Below are 20911 nucleotides of genomic sequence, written 5' to 3'. Positions count from 1 at the left end.
GGAAGATTAAAATGTCCAAGTCTCTGAGTGCCTTGTATGTTCCAGCCGTACACGCTAAATCCGTGGTCGCCATCCTCCATCTGCTGGTGGCACTATCCCAGTACTTCCGAGCCCCTATTCGGCTTCCGGATCATGTCTCCATACAGGTAGTGGTCGTACAGGTAAGTCACGCTTCATATTCTGACTCTTTATAATGCCAGCGACATATGTTTTTATAATCTGGTAACCGGTTTGTGAGTTTGGTGTCTGATATAGAATTTGGGTTCTAGTGTGACGACTGTAAAAGGTTTGATTTCTGCACAATACATTTTTCCTGGGCCTCCCCTTATAAATATTGGTTCTGGGGCTTTTATCATCGTCATGGTACATCCCTTGTACAGAAATCCATGCCCTGGTGTAAAACAGGTGAAATGATAAAGCCTAGCATGGCAGTTAGATGACCCTTCATCTATTAGTGTAGAGTTTGTACAGAGCATTCCTTCTCATGGCGTAGCTTCAGCAGGCCAGAATCTATGGGATGGAAGTAAGAAAATACTTCTAGTAATGATTAAATAAGAGTTCAGTGATCTTGGTTTGTGGTTTAGTCCAGCTACTGAGCATATTCACATTTCTATGTGGTCTGGAGTGAGTAGGTGACCAAAACAAATGTATGGCCCAGTACTGCCCCAACTTATGTACTGTATGATAGAGAAGTACCACTGTTCACGAGACAGCTCAGCTTTGCATATAACAGTACGGTCCAGCTGCTGGGTTACTATCCCTGAAAGTATTTTTTGCACATCCCTTTTCCATGACACCTGGCCAAACTGTGCCTCAAGATCTACCAACAGACCACCTAGCTGGTGCACAGGTGCAGTCATTACTAACCCAGACTACCTAGCTGGTCCACAGGTGTAGTCATTACTAACTGTTACATTTCCCTGACCAACTTGCTGGTGCACAGGTGCAGTCATTACTAACGGTCACATTCCCCAGATCACCTAGCTGGTCCACAGGTGTAGTCATTACTAACTGTTACATTTCCCTGACCAACTTGCTGGTGCACAGGTGCAGTCATTACTAACTGTCACATTCCCCAGATCACCTAGCTGGTGCACAGGTGGAGTCATTACTAACTGTCACATTTCCCAGACTACCTAGCTTGTCCACAGTTGTAGTCATTACTAACTGTTACATTTCCGTGATCAACTTGCTGGTGCACAGGTGCAGTCATTACTAACGGTCACATTTCCCAGAACACCTAGCTGGTGCACAGATGTAGTCATTACTAACTGTCACATTTCCCAAACCAACTTGCTGGTGCACAGGTGGAGTCATTACTAACAGTCACATTTCCCAGACCAACTTGCTGGTGCACAGGTGCAGTCATTACTAACGGTCACAATTCCCAGACCTCCTAGCTGGTGCACAGGTGGAGTCATTACTGTCACATTTCCCAGATCACCTAGCTGGTGCACAGTCATTGCTGTCACATTTCCCAGATCACCTAGCTGGTGCACATGTGACTCAGTGTCACATTTCAAACTTGTGCTTCATTCATTCCTAACTGACACATTCTACAGATCCACCAGTGGTCTGTAAAACATGAACTGTTGGTAGATCTTGAGACCTTTTTTGGCCACCCCTGATTTATAGGTTATGTGTGATAATTTGGTAAAACCGTAATTGTGCCTCTCTCCGGCAATGATTTATTTTCCATTACATAGAATCTTATTTGCAAAATGATATATCGTGCACAAGCAGCTATTGCTGATTAAAGTGATATGCAGCATGTCTATATTTAGTGTGAGACTACTGCTGAATCTGCTTAAGAAATGGAACGTTAAAGTGTGTTCCTGGAATACTTATGAGTGTTACCAGTGCTGTAAGTAACCTGTAAGGAATATGTTGCTGGTACGCAGTAGCACTTGCCCCCCGACCCAGAGTGTTACCAGTGCTGCAAGTAACCTGTAAGGAATATGTTGCAGTTACGCAGTAGCACTTGCCCCCCGACCCAGAGTGTTACCAGTGCTGCAAGTAACCTGTAAGAAATATGTTGCTGGTACGCAGTAGCACTTGCCCCCCGACCCAGAGTGTTACCAGTGCTGTAAGTAACCTGTAAGGAATATGTTGCTGGTACGCAGTAGCACTTGCCCCCCGACCCAGAGTGTTACCAGTGCTGCAAGTAACCTGTAAGGAATATGTTGCAGGTATGCAGTAGCACTTGCCCCCCGACCCAGATTGTTACCAGTGCTGCAAGTAACCTGTAATGAATATGTTGCAGGTCCGCAGTAGCACTTGCCCCCCGACCCAGAGTGTTACCAGTGCTGCAAGTAACCTGTAAGGAATATGTTGCAGGTACGCAGTAGCACTTGCCCCCTGACCCAGAGTTTTACCAGTGCTGCAAGTAACCTGTAAGGAATATGTTGCAGGTACGCAGTAGCACTTGCCCCCGACCCAGAGTGTTACCAGTGCTGCAAGTAACCTGTAAGGAATATGTTGCAGGTACGCAGTAGCACTTGCCCCCCGACCCAGAGTGTTACCAGTGCTGCAAGTAACCTGTAAGGAATATGTTGCAGGTACGCAGTAGCACTTGCCCCCCGACCCAGAGTTTTACCAGTGCTGCAAGTAACCTGTAAGGAATATGTTGCAGGTACGCAGTAGCACTTGCCCCCCGACCCAGAGTGTTACCAGTGCTGCAAGTAACCTGTAAGGAATATGTTGCAGGTACGCAGTAGCACGCTCCATAGGAAGGGGTTGGTTGACTCCTAAGGGTGGCCTCAGTCAGGGACGGATACAGGGGGAGGCGAGGTGGTACCTGGGCAGCGTGGGGTCCAGGCAGTTTGAAGTGCCCGGGGTCTGTGGGTGCAGCAGCGGAGCGGGCAGTCTGTAATGTCTCTCACTCAATCAGCGGCCGGCCTATCTTTTCAAACTCTGCTGCAGCGGTCCCCAGTGTCCGCTCACTCAGCGTTTCACAGACACTGTGGGCTGCCTGCTCCGCCGCTGCACCCACGGGCCCCGGGTGCTTCACGCTGTCTGAACCCCACGCTGCCCAGGTACCACCTACCTCCCCCTGTATCCGTCCCGGACTGCCTGCCGCGATGCTGCACCCACAACCCTGGGAGGTGGGGGGGGGGGGTTGTTGGGGCCGCTAGTAGGCCTGGAGCCGGCCCTGGCCCACAGCATGAAGTGTGGGGTGCCCAGCTTTCCCCAAAGCAGGAGCAAAGCCCCCCCCCCCCATTTCCTGTTTCCTGATGCCGCATCAACCACCTCCCCGCCAGCAGCCATGCATAAGCAACACAACAGGGGCTCCATGTGACTGTTATGCCCAGCACCAGTGGTAAGGTGCCCAATGTAGGCTATGTTGTATGTATACAGTATATGTATAGGGGAGATGCATATGTATGGAGATGGGATATGTATTGTTTATATGTATGGGGGGTGGGATGGGCTGTGTGTGTGTATGTGTGTATATATATGTGTGTGTGTGTGTGTGTATAGAGGTTAGGTGTGTGGCCTCATGTGTAATGGGCTTTACGGTGTGGCATCATGTGTAATGGGCATTACAGTGTGTGGCGTCATGTGTAATAAGCATTACGGTGTGTGGCATAAAATGGCTGTGTCCCTATTGTCATGTAGACTCTCCTCTAGCTTTGTGTGACCACGCCCCCACATGGCCACGCCCATTTTAATTGCGAACTATCAGTACCACCAAGAAAAATAGTCTACTTGCACCACTGAGTGTTACTCAGACCAGGACCACTTTAGCGGGAATGAAATAACGTTTTGACAGGGGGGGGGGGGGGGGGGGTTAGACATTTTTGCATTTGAACAAATCAGGTAAACAGGCGTCTTTGTGTCCTCCCGTCTAGAAGCTGGATGGAATGTTGCAGTCGCGCCAGATCCAGGAGGAAATCACCGGTGACACAGAGTGCGTAATCTGCATTTTAGACATTTGATTTTTAATGGAGTACAGATGTCTGTAAGGAACACAATCCATTGCACGATTACCGAGTGCTCCCAGCGCCTTCATACGACCCGGACTGGGCTGGGAACATGGAATTTAACCCTTGTGCAGAGATCTATGTTTATAGAAATGTAATAAGGGGGGCATTAAATAGAGAATGAGATACGTCCGTACATAATAACAGGAGATCTCTGCATCTATGGTGTCCATTCTAGCGGAACACTGCGTTAACCCTTTTAGTGCCAACCTTGCTGTGAGCGATCTGCAAAATATCCGCTAACAACGCCAGTCCCCTCACAGCGTCTGTTCTTTTACCATAAATACAGATACAGCCAAGTAAAATAATTGACGTTTAGTTAAATCTTTCACCTAATAAAAAGGCTGTGAGCGGCGCTGGCATTGTTAGCGGATATTTGAGGATCTCTCGCAGCTACGTTGGCAACCAAAGGGTTAAAGCATACACGCTGCACAGAATCCAGGGGGCTTTATCATCAGCCCTGACCAAGAGGGGGATCGGGGCCAAGAGGCCGTTATGCTGAAACAATCAAATTGGTGTCTTATTGTGTTTAGCCCATAGATATGGATCATAGCTGCCTTTCCCAAACCCGTTCCTCGATGCACCCCAACAATACAGGTTTTAACCCTTTGCAGTCCAAAATTTTTTTGCAATTCAATGTTTAAATTCATTGAATTTTTTTTTTCTTTCATTCAAAAATGGTCTACATTGACATTTAACTCTTCAGTAGTGGGTTTTTTTTTAGGGAGAGCGCTCTCCACTTGGTGAGTTTTTTGGGGGGAGCACTCCCTTTAAAAAAAACAAAAACACCACCGTCTCTCCTGGGGCCGGGCAGCGCCACTGAGCACTACATCAGCCGCGCTGCCCGGCCCTGCCCCCTGCAACCCGGCTATGTGCGGCGTGACGTTACAAGGTCACGTCGCACACAGCCGGGGGGAAGGAGGCGGGGCCGGTAACAGCCGTCATCTGAAGCTGAGCTCAGCCCTCATCTTAGCCCTCATCTCAGCGGCGCTGCCCAGCACTAGGTAGCGTAGACCCTGGTACTCCCAATACTTTTCTGGGTTTACCAGTCTGGGCACTGTAGCACAGCCAGGAAAATTCTCGGGAGTACCAGTGAAGAGGTTAAACGATGTTAATGTTCTTATTTTGAAGTGATTCACCATTGGATCTGCTACTAGCGCTAGGGCTGTTGAGCCTGTCCAGATGTTGGACCTGAAAGGGTTAAGCATATACATCATTAATGATCATAGTAATCATTCTAGCATCTTTTGAACCTGTGCAGCTCGTCTTCCATGCCTGGGGTTTTGCGCTCTGCAGTTGTGCTTCTAGCACAGTGTGGTTTGTAGTTCAACACTGATATGCAGATCAGACATGTGCTAGCAGCGCAACAGCAAAGAGCGACACCCCAGGCAGGGATGAGAAACTGCACGAGTTTTGAAAGAGGCAGAATGAACATTATATATATTATATTTACTAATTAAGTAATTTGTGCATAAGCCAGGATATCCTTAAACCTGGACTGCTACGTTCCCTCGAGTACCGAGTTTTGGAAGCACTGGGATAGACCAAAACAAATCAGATGCTTACTGCACAGATCTGTCTCTGGCGACACCTGAAGTGGGGAGACGCTGAATACCGGTTCCTTGGCGTCACACAAAGATCTGGACTAAACTGATTTATTTCACAAATTGGTAATGATGTCTCAGCGCAAAGTTGCTTTCTGGTGGCAAATGATGCAGCGTCCCTTAAATGAGAAGATGACAGCAAAACTAGGGTCTGCATATGACTAATGGTGGCGTCAGGTGTAGCGTTAATTATTAACGTGGACACTTTTTCTGTTTTGTTTCCGTAGAGCGTTATCCGGAAGACACGGTGAGTTTCTCACATGTAATAATGGCTACAGTATGTTATATGAATGTGTTGCTACCGGAGTCACCACGACTCTGGATATCTGGATGTATGCGTTGAAGAAACACAAATCTGTCCGCTGCGTCCAACATTAGTAGCGCATGTGTCAGTCAAGCTATAAGTGGCTCAGACCATCACATACTGTATGCTGCAAACAGGCCACTAATAACCTCCATTGAATTTAACAATCACTGATTGACCCTTATGTTGCCTTTGGTTAGAAAAAAAACTCCCAGAAAATGTACGTGTTTAGGGACGTGTTTTGTGAAATGTGAATTTGCTGTAAAGTTATGTGGTGTATTTTGCTCAGCGGTCTATCGCTCAGTGACCATATCGCACCGTCCACTGTTTTTTTCAGCAACTTTTCAGTTTTGACAAGTCAGCACCGAAAAGTCAAAATCGCAGAAGCATTGTTCTGCAATCTGTGACTATTAAGGGCCGGCTGCGGACTCTACTCACATAAAAAACCACGGGCGAAGGGGCTTTACAATAACTAATCTCTGTGTTCTTGATTTATTTATATATTTTTTTTGCTACGTAACAATTTAAAAAAAAAAAAAATTATTTTTTTAGAGAGAGATGCATTCGATACACTCTTTGACCACGCTCCGGATAAACTCAATGTGGTGAAAAAGGTTAGTTCTAACGTTTTATTCCATCTTTATGTATGTAAAATCCGCTGAGTGCACACAAGTGTCTGCTCCGTTCCCAGGACACATTGGGGGTAATTCAGAACTCATTGCACGGCAGTGAATGTGCAGCGGCCAGTAATCAGGTAAACGTCATCCTGCTATAGTGACATCCCACCTTTGCGAATTCATGTGCTCGCTCTGTGAATCGATGTGTACACTTTGCAAAGACATTGCAGCCCGTTGAATATGTGTAAGACCCATCAAATTATTTTTTCACTTGGCACCAGTCACCAGAGGCTCAGCATAGCCAGCGACTTACTCGGCATCTGCAAGGAATACAGGCATATCCGGCCTGGTGCTGACGTCACACACCCTCCCCTAATACAGGCATATCCGGCCTGGTGCTGACGTCACACACCCTCCCCTAATACAGGCATATCCGGCCTGGTGCTGACGTCACACACCCTCCACTAATACAGGCATATCCGGCCTGGTGCTGACGTCACACACCCTCCCCTAATACAGTCATATCTGGCCTGGTGCTGACGTCACACACCCTCCCCTAATACAGGCATATCCGGCCTGGTGCTGACATCACACACCCTCCCCTAATACAGGCATATCCAGCCTGGTGCTGACATCACACACCCTCCCCTAATACAGGCATATCCGGCCTGGTGCTGACATCACACACCCTCCCCTAATACAGGTATATCCGGCCTGGTGCTGACATCACACACCCTCCCCTAATACAGACATATCCGGCCTGGAGCTGACGTCACACACCCTCCCCTAATACAGGCATATCCGGCCTGGTGCTGACATCACACACCCTCCCCTAATACAGGTATATCCGGCCTGGTGCTGACATCACACACCCTCCCCTAATACAGGTATATCCGGCCTGGTGCTGACGTCACACACCCTCCCCTAATACAGGTATATCCGGCCTGGTGCTGACATAACACACCCTCCCCTAATACAGGCATATGCGGCCTGGAGCTGACGTCACACACCCTCCCCTAATACAGGCATTTCCGGCCTGGTGCTGACGTCACACACCCTCCCCTAATACAGGCATATACGCCCTGGTGCTGACGTTACACACCCTCCGCTAATACAGGTATATCCGACCTGGTGCTGACATCACACACCCTCCCCTAATACAGGCATTTCCGGCCTGGTGCTGACATCACACACCCTCCCCTAATACAGGTATATCCAGCCTGGTGCTGACGTCACACACCCTCCCCTAATACAGGTATATCTGGCCTGGTGCTGATGTCACACACCCTCCCCTAATACAGGCATATCCGGCCTGGTGCTGACGTCACACTACCTCCCCTAATACAGGCATGTCCGGCCTGGTGCTGACGTCACACACCCTCCCCTAATACAGGTATATCCGGCCTGGTGCTGACATCACATACCCTCCCCAATACAGGCATATCCAGCCTGGTGCAGATGTACACACCCTCCTCTAATACAGGCATATCCGGCCTGGTGCTGACGTCACACACCCTCCTCTAATACAGGCATATCCGACCTGGTGCTGACATCCCACACCCTCCCCTAATGCAGGCATATCCGGCCCGGTGCTGACATCACACACCCTCCCCTAATACAGGCATATCCGGCTTGGTGCTGACATCACACACCCTCCCCTAATACAGGCGTATCCGGCCTGGTGCTGACACCACACACCCTTCCCTAATACAGGTATATCCGGCCTGGTGCTCACGTCACACACCCTCCCCTAATACAGACATATCCGGCCTGGTGCTGACGTCACACACCCTCCCCTAATACAGGCATATCCGGCCTGGTGCTGACATCCCACACCCTCCCCTAATGCAGGCATATCCGGCCCGGTGCTGACATCACACACCCTCCCCTAATACAGACATATCCGGCCTGTTGCTCACGTCACACACCCTCCCCCAATACAGACATATCCGGCCTGTTGCTGATGTCACATACCCTCCCCTAATACAGGCATATCCGGCCTGTTGCTCACGTCACACACCCTCCCCTAATACAGACATATCCGGCCTGGTGCTGACATCACACACCCTCCCCTAATACAGGTATATCCGGCCTGGTGCTGACATCACACACCCTCCCCTAATACAGGTATATCCGGCCTGGTGCTGACATAACACACCCTCCCCTAATACAGGCATATGCGGCCTGGAGCTGACGTCACACACCCTCCCCTAATACAGGCATTTCCGGCCTGGTGCTGACGTCACACACCCTCCCCTAATACAGGCATATACGCCCTGGTGCTGACGTTACACACCCTCCGCTAATACAGGTATATCCGACCTGGTGCTGACATCACACACCCTCCCCTAATACAGGCATTTCCGGCCTGGTGCTGACATCACACACCCTCCCCTAATACAGGTATATCCAGCCTGGTGCTGACGTCACACACCCTCCCCTAATACAGGTATATCTGGCCTGGTGCTGATGTCACACACCCTCCCCTAATACAGGCATATCCGGCCTGGTGCTGACGTCACACTACCTCCCCTAATACAGGCATGACCGGCCTGGTGCTGACGTCACACACCCTCCCCTAATACAGGTATATCCGGCCTGGTGCTGACATCACATACCCTCCCCAATACAGGCATATCCAGCCTGGTGCAGATGTACACACCCTCCTCTAATACAGGCATATCCGGCCTGGTGCTGACGTCACACACCCTCCTCTAATACAGGCATATCCGACCTGGTGCTGACATCCCACACCCTCCCCTAATGCAGGCATATCCGGCCCGGTGCTGACATCACACACCCTCCCCTAATACAGGCATATCCGGCTTGGTGCTGACATCACACACCCTCCCCTAATACAGGCGTATCCGGCCTGGTGCTGACACCACACACCCTTCCCTAATACAGGTATATCCGGCCTGGTGCTCACGTCACACACCCTCCCCTAATACAGACATATCCGGCCTGGTGCTGACGTCACACACCCTCCCCTAATACAGGCATATCCGGCCTGGTGCTGACATCCCACACCCTCCCCTAATGCAGGCATATCCGGCCCGGTGCTGACATCACACACCCTCCCCTAATACAGACATATCCGGCCTGTTGCTCACGTCACACACCCTCCCCCAATACAGACATATCCGGCCTGTTGCTGATGTCACACACCCTCCCCTAATACAGGTATATCCGGCCTGTGCTGACATCACACACCCTCCCCTAATGCAGGCATATCCGGCCTGTGCTGACATCACACACCCTCCCCTAATACAGGTATATCCGGCCTGTGCTGACATCACACACCCTCCCCTAATACAGGCATATCCGGCCTGTTGCTCACGTCACACACCCTCCCCTAATACAGGCATATCCGGCCTGGTGCTGATGTCACATACCCTCCCCTAATACAGGCATATCTGGCGTGTTGCTGATGTCACACACCCTCCCATAATTCTTGGGCACATCTCATCTGCGTTTTCCCTGACACTCCCAGCGTTTTTTCTTCCGGTTTCCAATCCCAGACGCCTACTTCCCATCAATCATCTTGCGAATGGCGTGTAAACAGAAATAGTAGCAGAACTTCATTGTAAGCATCCTCTGCTTGAAACGCATAGTACCTAATGCAGAGGGAGGACTAGGCCAGATGCCTAGTATAACTCACACAAACCAAACGCATGCATGTGCAGTGTGTCCCTCTGGTTTGGGAGTTGCAGCAATATTTGCCTCATTTGTGTGATGTCCGCACTCTTCAGTGTAATTCTACTGGAATTACAGCCATATTATTATCTCCCACTGGATTTACTGCTGATAACTATTATTGCAGTTGGATTAAGATATCACCTATAACAGGCGAAGGGGGAGATTCTCTAAGAATCTCCGCCCCCCTTCGCCTCTCTTCGCAATTATAATTATCGCATATGCAGTAACATATGCGATAATTATAGCAAAGGACAGCTCTTGCGTTAAGAGCTGTCCTTTGCTGTGAGAGTCGCCGGGTCCCGGCGGCTCCCCCCTTCCCTCACACACCCGGCGCTGCTGCTGCGCCGGGCTCTCCTCCTCCCTGCACCCGGAAGAGGATCAGTGCAGGGAGGAGGTCACCGGTCCGGGCAGCACAGCTCTGTGCTGCCCGGACACAGGTGAGGAGGGGGGGGGGGGGCGGAGGGTTGCGGTAGAAGCCCATTGGCTTCTATGGGGCATCGCCAGATTTTTCTGGCTGCCCCCTGCCGCGGTAACCCGGCGGGGGATGCTTACAGCATCCCAAAATGCGGTAAAAACCCTGATAACGGGGTTTTTACCGCATTTTTCGCTTAGAGAATCTCCCCCCACATTGGGAATGTATACTGGGGATATGTTCGAGATGTGCCCTGTGAGGGGTAGCCTGTGACCCATCTGATACTTCGCAGTCACACCAAACCCTACTATAATGGGGGATTCATCAGACGGCGCGCGTCCTTTGCTTTACATGACATTTCTTTGCTATTTCCTTTGATCACTAGTTTTACAGCTATTCCATTGCAACAGAGAGAGTATTATTAATAGGAAACATAAATGATGTTTTATTATTAATCTCTGCAAGATTATAGTGCGGTTACCAAGGAGACCAGTCCAGACTGACCGACTGACTGACCAACTTGTCCTATGAGCTGACACTCAGTACTGAGGGGTAGATTTATTAAGTGGCGATCAGGGGAATATGCGCTATACCTGTGCGTTATGACAGGGGATAGCGCTTCCTCCGATGTATGACAGCCGCTGTGCAGGTGTTTAACAGGGCAGGAGGGTTATCGTCTCTGCGTTAGTTTCTATGTTGCGCTGTGCTCTTACCTAATGTATGAACGGTCACCTATCAACTTCGACAGCTGCAGGTGGTGATGCCCTATCCCCACAGCAGGGACAGTGATATCTCTGCTGTTGGCTTTGGGCTGTGCCAGATGCCGCGCATGCCCAGTCCAGCCAGCTGGGTTGAAGGAGACAGCGCATCAGTTAACACTGTCAGCAGGAGGAGGCTTTGCCGGAGGGGGGAGTTTGCGCTCTTCGGCAGGCAAGATGTTAATACATATGGACGTTCTCCCCTCCTGCTTTCCCTCGTTAATGAGGGGAAGCAGGAAGTGTTATAGTGGCGCGATAAGCTCCTCCGTAATAAATCTACCCCCCGAGTGACATCTACGGCAGGTGTCTATAACGCACCTAGCATCCGGAAGTCTTCTGTAGACACGCTACCAGCCCTTTGTGCAAATTAATGAGTCTACATTCATGGGACAGCATTGATTGATCTCTGGGTGCTGGGAATTTACGGTTTATCTTTTTCCCCATTTAGACTTTGATCACGTTTGTTAACAAGCACCTAAATAAGCTGAACCTGGAGGTGACCGAGCTAGAGACTCAGGTAGGACGGTCTACATTCATATTGGTGCCTGTGCTCAGTGGTTTCCACCTTCAGTATTATCCTAACCCAGCTGTTGTGAAACTACAAGTCCCATCAGGCCATGCCACAGTTTTGCTATTAGGGAATGCTAATACTATGGCAAGGCATGCTGTGATGTGTGGTTTTACAACAGCTGGAGGGCCATCGTTTGGCCGTGCCTGCTTAACCCATAGTTTAGGGCCGGATTAAGCCTGTGGGGGGGGGTTAAAATAAACATAAATATATATATTTATAAAATACCACATGAAAAGCCTGTGTTTGTCCCTCTGAACCTTACTCTGTAGGAGCCCTGACAGGCTCAGCACTGCCTCTAATTAAAAACCCTCCTATGACGAGGCTGCTGCTGCTGCAATCCTCCATAGGCCTGAGAAGCATATGATGAGCTCCACCAAGCAGAGCTCAGCACAATCCTCTCAGCCTCTGACCTCATATGCAAAGTCTCATGGGACTTAGTCAATTCCCAATAATGCACTGCACACTTGTGAAGTCAGTGTGCCTTGGCTCCCAATGCTGAGCACCATTAATCATTGTCACATTGGCAGATAGGTGAAGCTGCAGCACTACCCCACTCCCCAGTACAAAACCCCTGTGCCCCCTTAATCCGGCCCTGTCTGCATGCCTGAAACGCATATGTAAAATTGTTGTCAGCATTTGTATAACAGTAGAAGAAGGGGATGAGGGGAGGGCGCTCAGTGTATAATGTACATGTCTCTAGCAGAATACCGTGCACCCTACGTCTTCTCCCTACATCTAACACCGCTTCTCTTATGCGCAGTTTGCAGATGGAGTGTACCTGGTGCTACTGATGGGTCTCCTGGAGGGCTACTTCGTCCCCCTCTATAATTTCTTTCTGACACCAGACAGCTTTGAGCAAAAGGTAATTCTGTGCAGGGAGTTTGTGTAGCTGTAATCTGCGGGTGCTGTCATCATGTACCAGGATTACATTGCACCAGGGAGTGTGTGTAGCTGTAATCTGGGGGTGCTGGTGTCATGTACTGGGATTACATTGCACCAGGGAGTGTGTGTAGCTGTAATCTGGGGGTGCTGGTGTCATGTACCAGGATTACATTGCACCAGGGAGTGTGTGTAGCTGTAATCTGGGGGTGCTGTCATCATGTACCAGGATTACATTGCACCAGGGAGTTTGTGTAGCTGTAATCTGGGGGTGCTGGTGTCATGTACCAGGATTACATTGCACCAGGGAGTGTGTGTAGCTGTTATCTGGGGGTGCTGGTGTCATGTACCAGGATTACATTGCACCAGGGAGTTTGTGCAGCTGTAATCTGGGGGTGCTGTCATCATGTACCAGGATTACATTGCACCAGGGAGTGTGTGTAGCTTTAATCTGGGGGTGCTGGTGTCATGTACTGGGATTACATTGCACCAGGGAGTGTGTGTAGCTGTTATCTGGGGGTGCTGGTGTCATGTACCAGTATTACATTGCACCAGGGAGTGTGTGTAGCTGTAATCTGGGGGTGATGTCATCATGTGCCAGGATTACATTGCACCAGGGAGTGTGTGTAGCTTTAATTTGGGGGTGCTGGTGTCATGTACTGGGATTACATTGCACCAGGAAGTTTGTACAGCTGTAATCTGGGGTGCTGGTGTCATGTACAGGATTACATTGCACCAGGGAGTGTGTGTAGCTTTAATCTGGGGGTGCTGGTGTCATGTACTGGGATTACATTGCACCAGGGAGTGTGTGTAGCTGTTATCTGGGGGTGCTGGTGTCATGTACCAGTATTACATTGCACCAGGGAGTGTGTGTAGCTGTAATCTGGGGGTGATGTCATCATGTGCCAGGATTACATTGCACCAGGGAGTGTGTGTAGCTTTAATTTGGGGGTGCTGGTGTCATGTACTGGGATTACATTGCACCAGGAAGTTTGTACAGCTGTAATCTGGGGTGCTGGTGTCATGTACAGGATTACATTGCACCAGGGAGTTTGTACAGTATATTGACTGTTGACATAGGCATGGTCTGTCAGCCATCCGTATACCAAGTCAAAGTATTATTATGGCTGAGAGTGGCCTCAATGAGCAGTTATCTCCTGAAAGTGAAGGATTCCCATGTTATGGGCCGGTCAGTGTGTTTAATGTTACAGGAGAGAGAACTTTCTATTAACATAATAAAATGTCTTGGCACCACATGTTGGGTCTCTGTATATGAAATACTACATAGGTAGCATTTCATGTGCAGGTACAGTGGCTGTAACACACATAATATAGGCACGCTGTATATCTGAATATAGGAACGCTACATATCTAAAATCATCAGAAGTTGCTTGTGCGTCCTATTTGCATAGTTTTGCAAATAAGACCCATTTTAATGGAAAAGATTAAGTAAAAAAAACGCTCAGCGCTACGGGGCGGGCTGTTTAACAGGAGATTAGGACACATCTGTATTCCCGCGTCCAGAGCATTCGCGCAGCGAGAATCTCTCCATACCACGCTGCTTCTTAGGAAAACTAGGAACAAGCTCATATAAAATCAGTTTTCACGCAAATTGTTGTTGTGGTAGCACTTAATTAATGTGTATCCAACATGTTGAGCGCGACATCTGTTGCGGGCTTTGTGATGGCTCTTCTTGGCAGGAATGAAATGTAAATAAATAGTTCAGTGCTACAAAACAGAAACGTTTCTTATTCATTTCATAGGGATAGATATTAGGGCAGAGGCTTAGTCTTCGCATTTGCATAGAAGGCAAAGTGTTGGCGTGGTGGCACAGTGGTTGGCATCACAGCAGTACAGAAATACACAGGTCGTTATCTGGCATTGTTACAGCAAGGTTAATGCTGGTCTTTCCTAATTACCAGGTTCTCAACGTGTCCTTTTCATTTGAACTCATGCAAGACGGTGGCCTGGAGAAACCAAAGCCAAGGCCAGAAGGTTGGTGACCTCATACTGTGATGTCATCACTGCTAGTTATTGCTCTGTAAGTAACGCTCTGATGTTCTGTTTTACCCATAGACATCGTCAATTGTGACCTTAAATCCACCCTGAGGGTCCTCTACAACCTGTTCACCAAATACCGCAGTGTGGAATAAAGGAGGCGTCCTACCGGGAACAATGACGAATCACAGAACCACAGGGACATTTCTTTCAGTTTTAAATTTTTATTTAATGCTAAGAAAAAAAAGGGAACTTTTTTATATTTTTTTTATTTTGTATTGTGCAAGAAACTCTTGTGCTGAGAGTTGTAATAGGACCTAACAGGGAACAAGTTCAGGATCGTTACAGTGTTAACCGGGGCTGCAATAACTTAGGGTGGTGGCAGTTATATTAGCGTATACTCATCACAAGCGTTATGTAAAGTGCAGACTCAGTGACGTATCTGTTGTCCAGTTACTGCCAGGATGTGGCCAGCTCCATCGGAAGTCACATGTATGCGTGTTCCGGTCCTCGGGCTCATTTACATCGCATTTGTATGCGCACACGGTACCACTATTTTTGTGCTATGGGATCACCCCTGTTTTGTGCCTCTGCTAATATTACCTTCACTTTAAAGCTTCAGTATACTTTATAGCAGAGACAGACAGATGTCATATAAGCAGTACTGTTTATATGACATCATTAAAGATTACCAGTGCAGGCTGAGCTTGCGGACATTTTCACTCAAATATGATTGGCTGCGAGTTGCAGCAAGCGTCCTGATTTCAGCAATTTGTTAACAGCTAAACTTTAAAGAAAAATTGACACTTTAGCCACTTAATGGACTTTTTTTTTCATTAATTTTTTTGTCCCAAAACTGCAGAAATTAATTTTTATTTTATTTAATAAAGTTTCCAAAGTATTTTTAAAATACACACATGCACACACACCTACTGGGTGTAACAGATCCCCTCCGCTGCCAGTGTAAATAAATTAATAATTTTTTTATTATTATTATTTTGGTGGGAAGGGGGACTGAAAAACATTTTTGCTTTCCAAAAATGTTCCCAAAATTGACAAAAAAAAAAAAAATCTCTTCAAAAGATGATTATAAATTATAACAATATGTAAAAAATTAAAAACCTTTATTTTGCATTTTTTTAAGTATATATATTTTTTTTTTGGGGGGGGGGGGGGATTGGTTAATTAAGTGGTTAATGACTTATTAACAAGGCAATGAAATATTCATAGAACATTCCTGGATTACACAATTATCAAAAATCTGCTCCACCTGCAGATTGGAGATTTGTACATGTGGAATACTTTCCTGGTAGAACACTTTTTACGCGAAATATTTAAAGACGTGTCATTTATACGCCGCTGAATAACAGAACATTCCTTCCTTCCTTGGATTTATTTAACACATCATTTTATGGCTTTTGCTAAATTCTACTAATGAATAACTAGCAGGGGAATGTAATTAGCTGCTGTGGGCATTAGGATGGGGCAGTGCATATAAGAAACCTGCTCTGCGTGGCGTTAATCTGCCACGGATACATAATGCACACACCATTATACCAGGTAGACGCTAATCAGACTCTGTAATATCATTACTAACCCCTGCGAGGTCCTCTTGTGCATTCATTGTTACTCATGTTCCCGAATGAATAGGTGCTATATTTACACACATTACAGGCAAGCAATGTAGGGAAATACCATTTCAATAATAATACAATATTTTACCTATTGTGATAATTGTCAAGTAACCCTGCAAGAGGCGTCAGCTTGCCAACCGCCCGTCACGTTTGCCTTGGGTTTTTTGGCGATGGCGGCTTCAATTTCACACTTGATACTGAAATTATTTTTATAACCTTATATTTACAGCATATTTATTTTTTCTCGCTGCTCTTCATATAGGAACTGAGCAGTAAAATCAGCTGGCTTTCAGGGTAACCAGCATTGCTCATGGCTAGTGAGGGGCCATGTGACACAGTGTAACCAATCCACTTTCTTATTGCCTTGTAGAGTGTAAGCCTGTGAGCAGGGCCCTCTGACCTCTCTTTTATGACCAGTATCGTCTTATTACGGTTCTCTTACCAATTGTAAACTGCAGCGGAATGTACAAGTAATTTTATTATCAAAATTTAAAAATGTTCTCGGCTATAAAAGACATACTTTTGAATTGCGCTATGTCACGTAGTGCTTTTCTTGGCTCCCTCAATTTGGACATTGGCAATTTCTTGCCATGAGCAGGGTCCTGGCACTTAATATATCGGGGACTGCTGCCACATATTTTTGGCATTGCTGTAGGTGAAGGGATCGGACACAGTGGCTGGAAGGAGCAACCAAATGCATCCAATCAGAATCTGATAAAGTGCTATACATGGGAGAGGACAGTAACGTTATTGTCCATAAGAGCAAATCAGAAATCAGTTTTAAGTCAAACTTAAGCTGGGTACACACTAAAAGGGAACGAACCATTCTTAAAATCGTCCAGTGCCCGGTATATCGCTAGCGATGCTCGCCAAAAGCAGCATGGTTCCACTCCCCCCTCTGACGTCACTGCCGTCTAACGAGGTTGTGCTGGGTGCACATCGTCCCCGAGATCTACCAACAGTCCATGTTTTTCAAATAACAAAGCTGGTGCACAGGTGTAGTCATTACTGTCACATTCCCCAGGTCACCTAGCTGGTGCACAGGTGTGTGTAGTCATTACTGTCAAATTCCCCAGGTCACCTAGCTGGTGCACAGGTGTAGTCATTACTAACTGTCACATTCCCCAGGTCACCTAGCTGGTGCACAGGTGTAGTCATTACTGTCACATTCCCCAGGTCACCTAGCTAGCGCACAGGTGTAGTCATTACTAACTGTCACATTCCCCAGGTCACCTAGCTGGTGCACAGGTGTGTGTAGTCATTACTGTCAATTTCCCCAGGTCACCTAGCTGGTGCACAGGTGTAGTCATTACTAACTGTCACATTCCCCAGGTCACCTAGCTGGTGCACAGGTGTAGTCATTACTGTCACATTCTCCAGGTCACCTAGCTAGCGCACAGGTGTAGTCATTACTAACTGTCACATTCCCCAGGTCACCTAGCTGGTGCACAGCTGTAGTCATTACTGTCACATTCCCCAGGTCACCTGGCTGGTGCACAGGTGTAGTCATTACTGTCACATTCCCCAGGTCACCTAGCTGGTGCACAGGTGTAGTCATTACGGTCACATTCCCCAGGTCACCTAGCTAGCGCACAGGTGTAGTCATTACTGTCACATTCCCCAGGTCACCTAGCTAGCGCACAGGTGTAGTCATTACTAACTGTCACATTCCCCAGGTCACCTAGCTGGTGCACAGGTGTGTGTGTAGTCATTACTGTCAAATTCCCCAGGTCACCTAGCTGGTGCACAGGTGTAGTCATTACTAACTGTCACATTCCCCAGGTCACCTAGCTGGTGCACAGGTGTAGTCATTACTGTCACATTCCCCAGGTCACCTAGCTAGCGCACAGGTGTAGTCATTACTAACTGTCACATTCCCCAGGTCACCTAGCTGGTGCACAGCTGTAGTCATTACTGTCACATTCCCCAGGTCACCTGGCTGGTGCACAGGTGTAGTCATTACTGTCACATTCCCCAGGTCACCTAGCTGGTGCACAGGTGTAGTCATTACGGTCACATTCCCCAGGTCACCTAGCTGGTGCACAGGTGTAGTCATTACGGTCACATTCCCCAGGTCACCTAGCTGGTGCACAGGTGTAGTCATTACTGTCACATTCCCCAGGTCACCTAGCTGGTGCACAGGTGCAGTCATTACTAACTGTCACATTTCCCAGATCACCTAGCTGGTGCACAGGTGTAGTCATTACTAACTGTCACATTTCCCAGATCACCTAGCTGGTGCACACGTGTAGTCATTACTAACTGTCACATGTTCAAACCTGCTGCATTCATTCCCATTACATATTGTAGTGTAATCCAAATCTTCTGTAGTTCAAATAGCACAGTGTATAAAGTTCAAATTGCATAGCACATATGGTACAGCTGTACTGGCACCTAGCACACATCTCACTGTGTGCGCGCACCATTAGATCCACAGGTTGCCTAACACACATGAACTATTGGTAGATCTTGAGGACCGGTTTGGCCACCCCTGGTCTATTGTGTACCCAGCATTATTACCATGGATAATGCTGAGCTTACAAATCCACATTTTGGTCAAGCTGCTTGAAAACATCACCATGCTTTTGCTCATAGCAACCAATCAGATTGAGTCCATCATTTCCTAGGGTGCAATAGATAAATGTTAGACAGAATCTGATTGGTTGCTATGAGCAGCACCTCTTAATTTGTATAAGCTTTAGTAACTATGTACCCCTTAGAAATGCCGCAGGTGTTGTTTATAAAAGGTAAACGCAGCTGTAGCGGATATTATATCATACCCTCCAACATGGCACATTCCATTAGGTACACAATGCTCTGTTTCTGGACTTTCCTGCTAGTGGCAGTTGCAGAGGTGGGGCTGCAGCACAGTCCAATATTCAAATAGGGGAGCAACAGCTACTGCCACTCCAAACATCACTGTCCTGGACTCACTGGCAGTTGATGTGACCCCCGCTTTGAATTTTGGACTGTGGTGAAGTCCAACCTCTGTAACTGCCAATGGCAGGGAAGTCCAGGAACAGATCATTTTGTACCTAATGGAATGGGTCATGTTGGAGGGTATGTTATATATATATATATATATATATATATATATATATATATATATATATATATATATATATATATATATATATTAGTACTGCATGTAACACTATCACAGCTGCTGATTTGGAAGGATCACACGATTATACACTAAAGTTTTTTCTTTGTATTATTCTTATTGGTGCCAGAAGAGTCCGGAAGCTATTGTACTTTTAGCTGCAATTTTTTGCACAGATGTATCCAATGTTTTATTGTTTGTAGATGGAAGTATAGTTTATTAATACCCTTTTCACATTGACAAAATAAGGCGGGAAATTGCCGGGGTGATGACGTGTTGACCCGGGTCAAGGTGCAGTTTCAAAGCACCACAGCTAATATCCTGGATTGAACAACCAATTCGATTGGGTTATAAGAAGGGTTAAACCGGGGTCACCCTCTGTGTAATTGACGACCCAGGGTTAATGTGAAAGTGCTGGACCCGGGATTTTGATGTGAGACAATTATCCTGCAAGTAATTTAAATAGAGTTCCACTGCCCAATTTAAAGTGCACTCATTGGCCAGGAGTTAGCCAGTTCCTGATTGGATCTGATATTACCAATACAACAGCCAATAAATAAATTAAAAGTCAGTAACAAGTAACAAATAAAATAATTGGCTGCTGGCAATATTAGATCCAATACACATGAAAAGGATTCATTAAATGATCATTAAAAAGTAAAATAATTACAATTATAAAACTGAAAACCCACTTGCAGATCATTTAAGTTGTCATGGCCTCTGTTCTTGATCACGTGAGGTTTAATATTGAAGTAAAGCTTTTTGCTTGTTTTATTTGAAACACTAAAGTATAGCTCAACTTCCTGTGGTTTACCTTTCCGGACCAATTTGCACAGGAAGTGGCCAATATTTTCACAAAATGGCCACTGCCAGAAAATGGCCGAACTTGCAGTGTCGAGAAACTGCCATAAAGTGCTGAAGTATTTTTGTATTGTGCTGAGATCTGCTTCTTGCATTTCTATTTTTATGTTGCTGTTCGTATTATGAAGAAAGTATAAAAATTATATTTCTAACTTGATGTATCACATACTGTTTTTTTCACTCAAAATAAAAAGCTTTATTCATTGACGACAGTAGTCTTGTGTGATATCAGGCGGATTTGGGTATTACATTGTAATGGGATTCATTGGGAACCTTAAAGGAACGAATACCCCTTTCAGACATACGGCAAAATCCCGGGATTTTTTACGCGCAAGCGCACAATCCCGGGACAAGGGTATGTCTAAAAGGCTCTACCCGGGATTTTAGTCCTCTAAAATCCCGGGTCCTGCGCATCTGCAATGGACCCGGGATTTTTAAGAACCCGGGTTTGAACTGGGTCTAAAATAGTATGTCGGAAATGGGTATAA

The 20911-nt window shown here is 47.0% G+C and overlaps 1 protein-coding gene across 4 annotated transcripts in view; it reads left to right on the top strand.

The window, feature by feature from the left end:
* PARVA (parvin alpha) overlaps positions 1 to 20630 on the top strand; it is a 63371-nt gene extending 42741 nt beyond the window's left edge. For 2 of the 4 annotated variants that reach the window (XM_083164097.1, XM_083164098.1), the window contains exons 6-13: positions 46 to 161; positions 3852 to 3910; positions 5815 to 5834; positions 6444 to 6505; positions 11826 to 11894; positions 12709 to 12810; positions 14750 to 14822; positions 14904 to 20630. In XM_083164097.1, coding sequence (XP_083020223.1) covers positions 46 to 161; positions 3852 to 3910; positions 5815 to 5834; positions 6444 to 6505; positions 11826 to 11894; positions 12709 to 12810; positions 14750 to 14822; positions 14904 to 14980 — 578 coding nt within the window. In that variant the 3' untranslated portion in view covers positions 14981 to 20630. The remainder of the gene's footprint in view (positions 1 to 45; positions 162 to 3851; positions 3911 to 5814; positions 5835 to 6443; positions 6506 to 11825; positions 11895 to 12708; positions 12811 to 14749; positions 14823 to 14903) is intronic. The other 2 variants (XR_014465413.1, XR_014465414.1) reach the window with 2 other exon arrangements.
* Positions 20631 to 20911: the final 281 nt, after the last annotated feature.

The sequence above is a fragment of the Crinia signifera genome, chromosome 11, assembly GCF_055691185.1.
Source record: "Crinia signifera chromosome 11, ASM5569118v1, whole genome shotgun sequence".
Classification (NCBI taxonomy): Eukaryota; Metazoa; Chordata; class Amphibia; order Anura; family Myobatrachidae; genus Crinia; species Crinia signifera.
The sequence above is the reverse complement of the archived record's forward strand: the minus strand, read 5'-3'. Positions and strand labels throughout refer to the sequence as shown.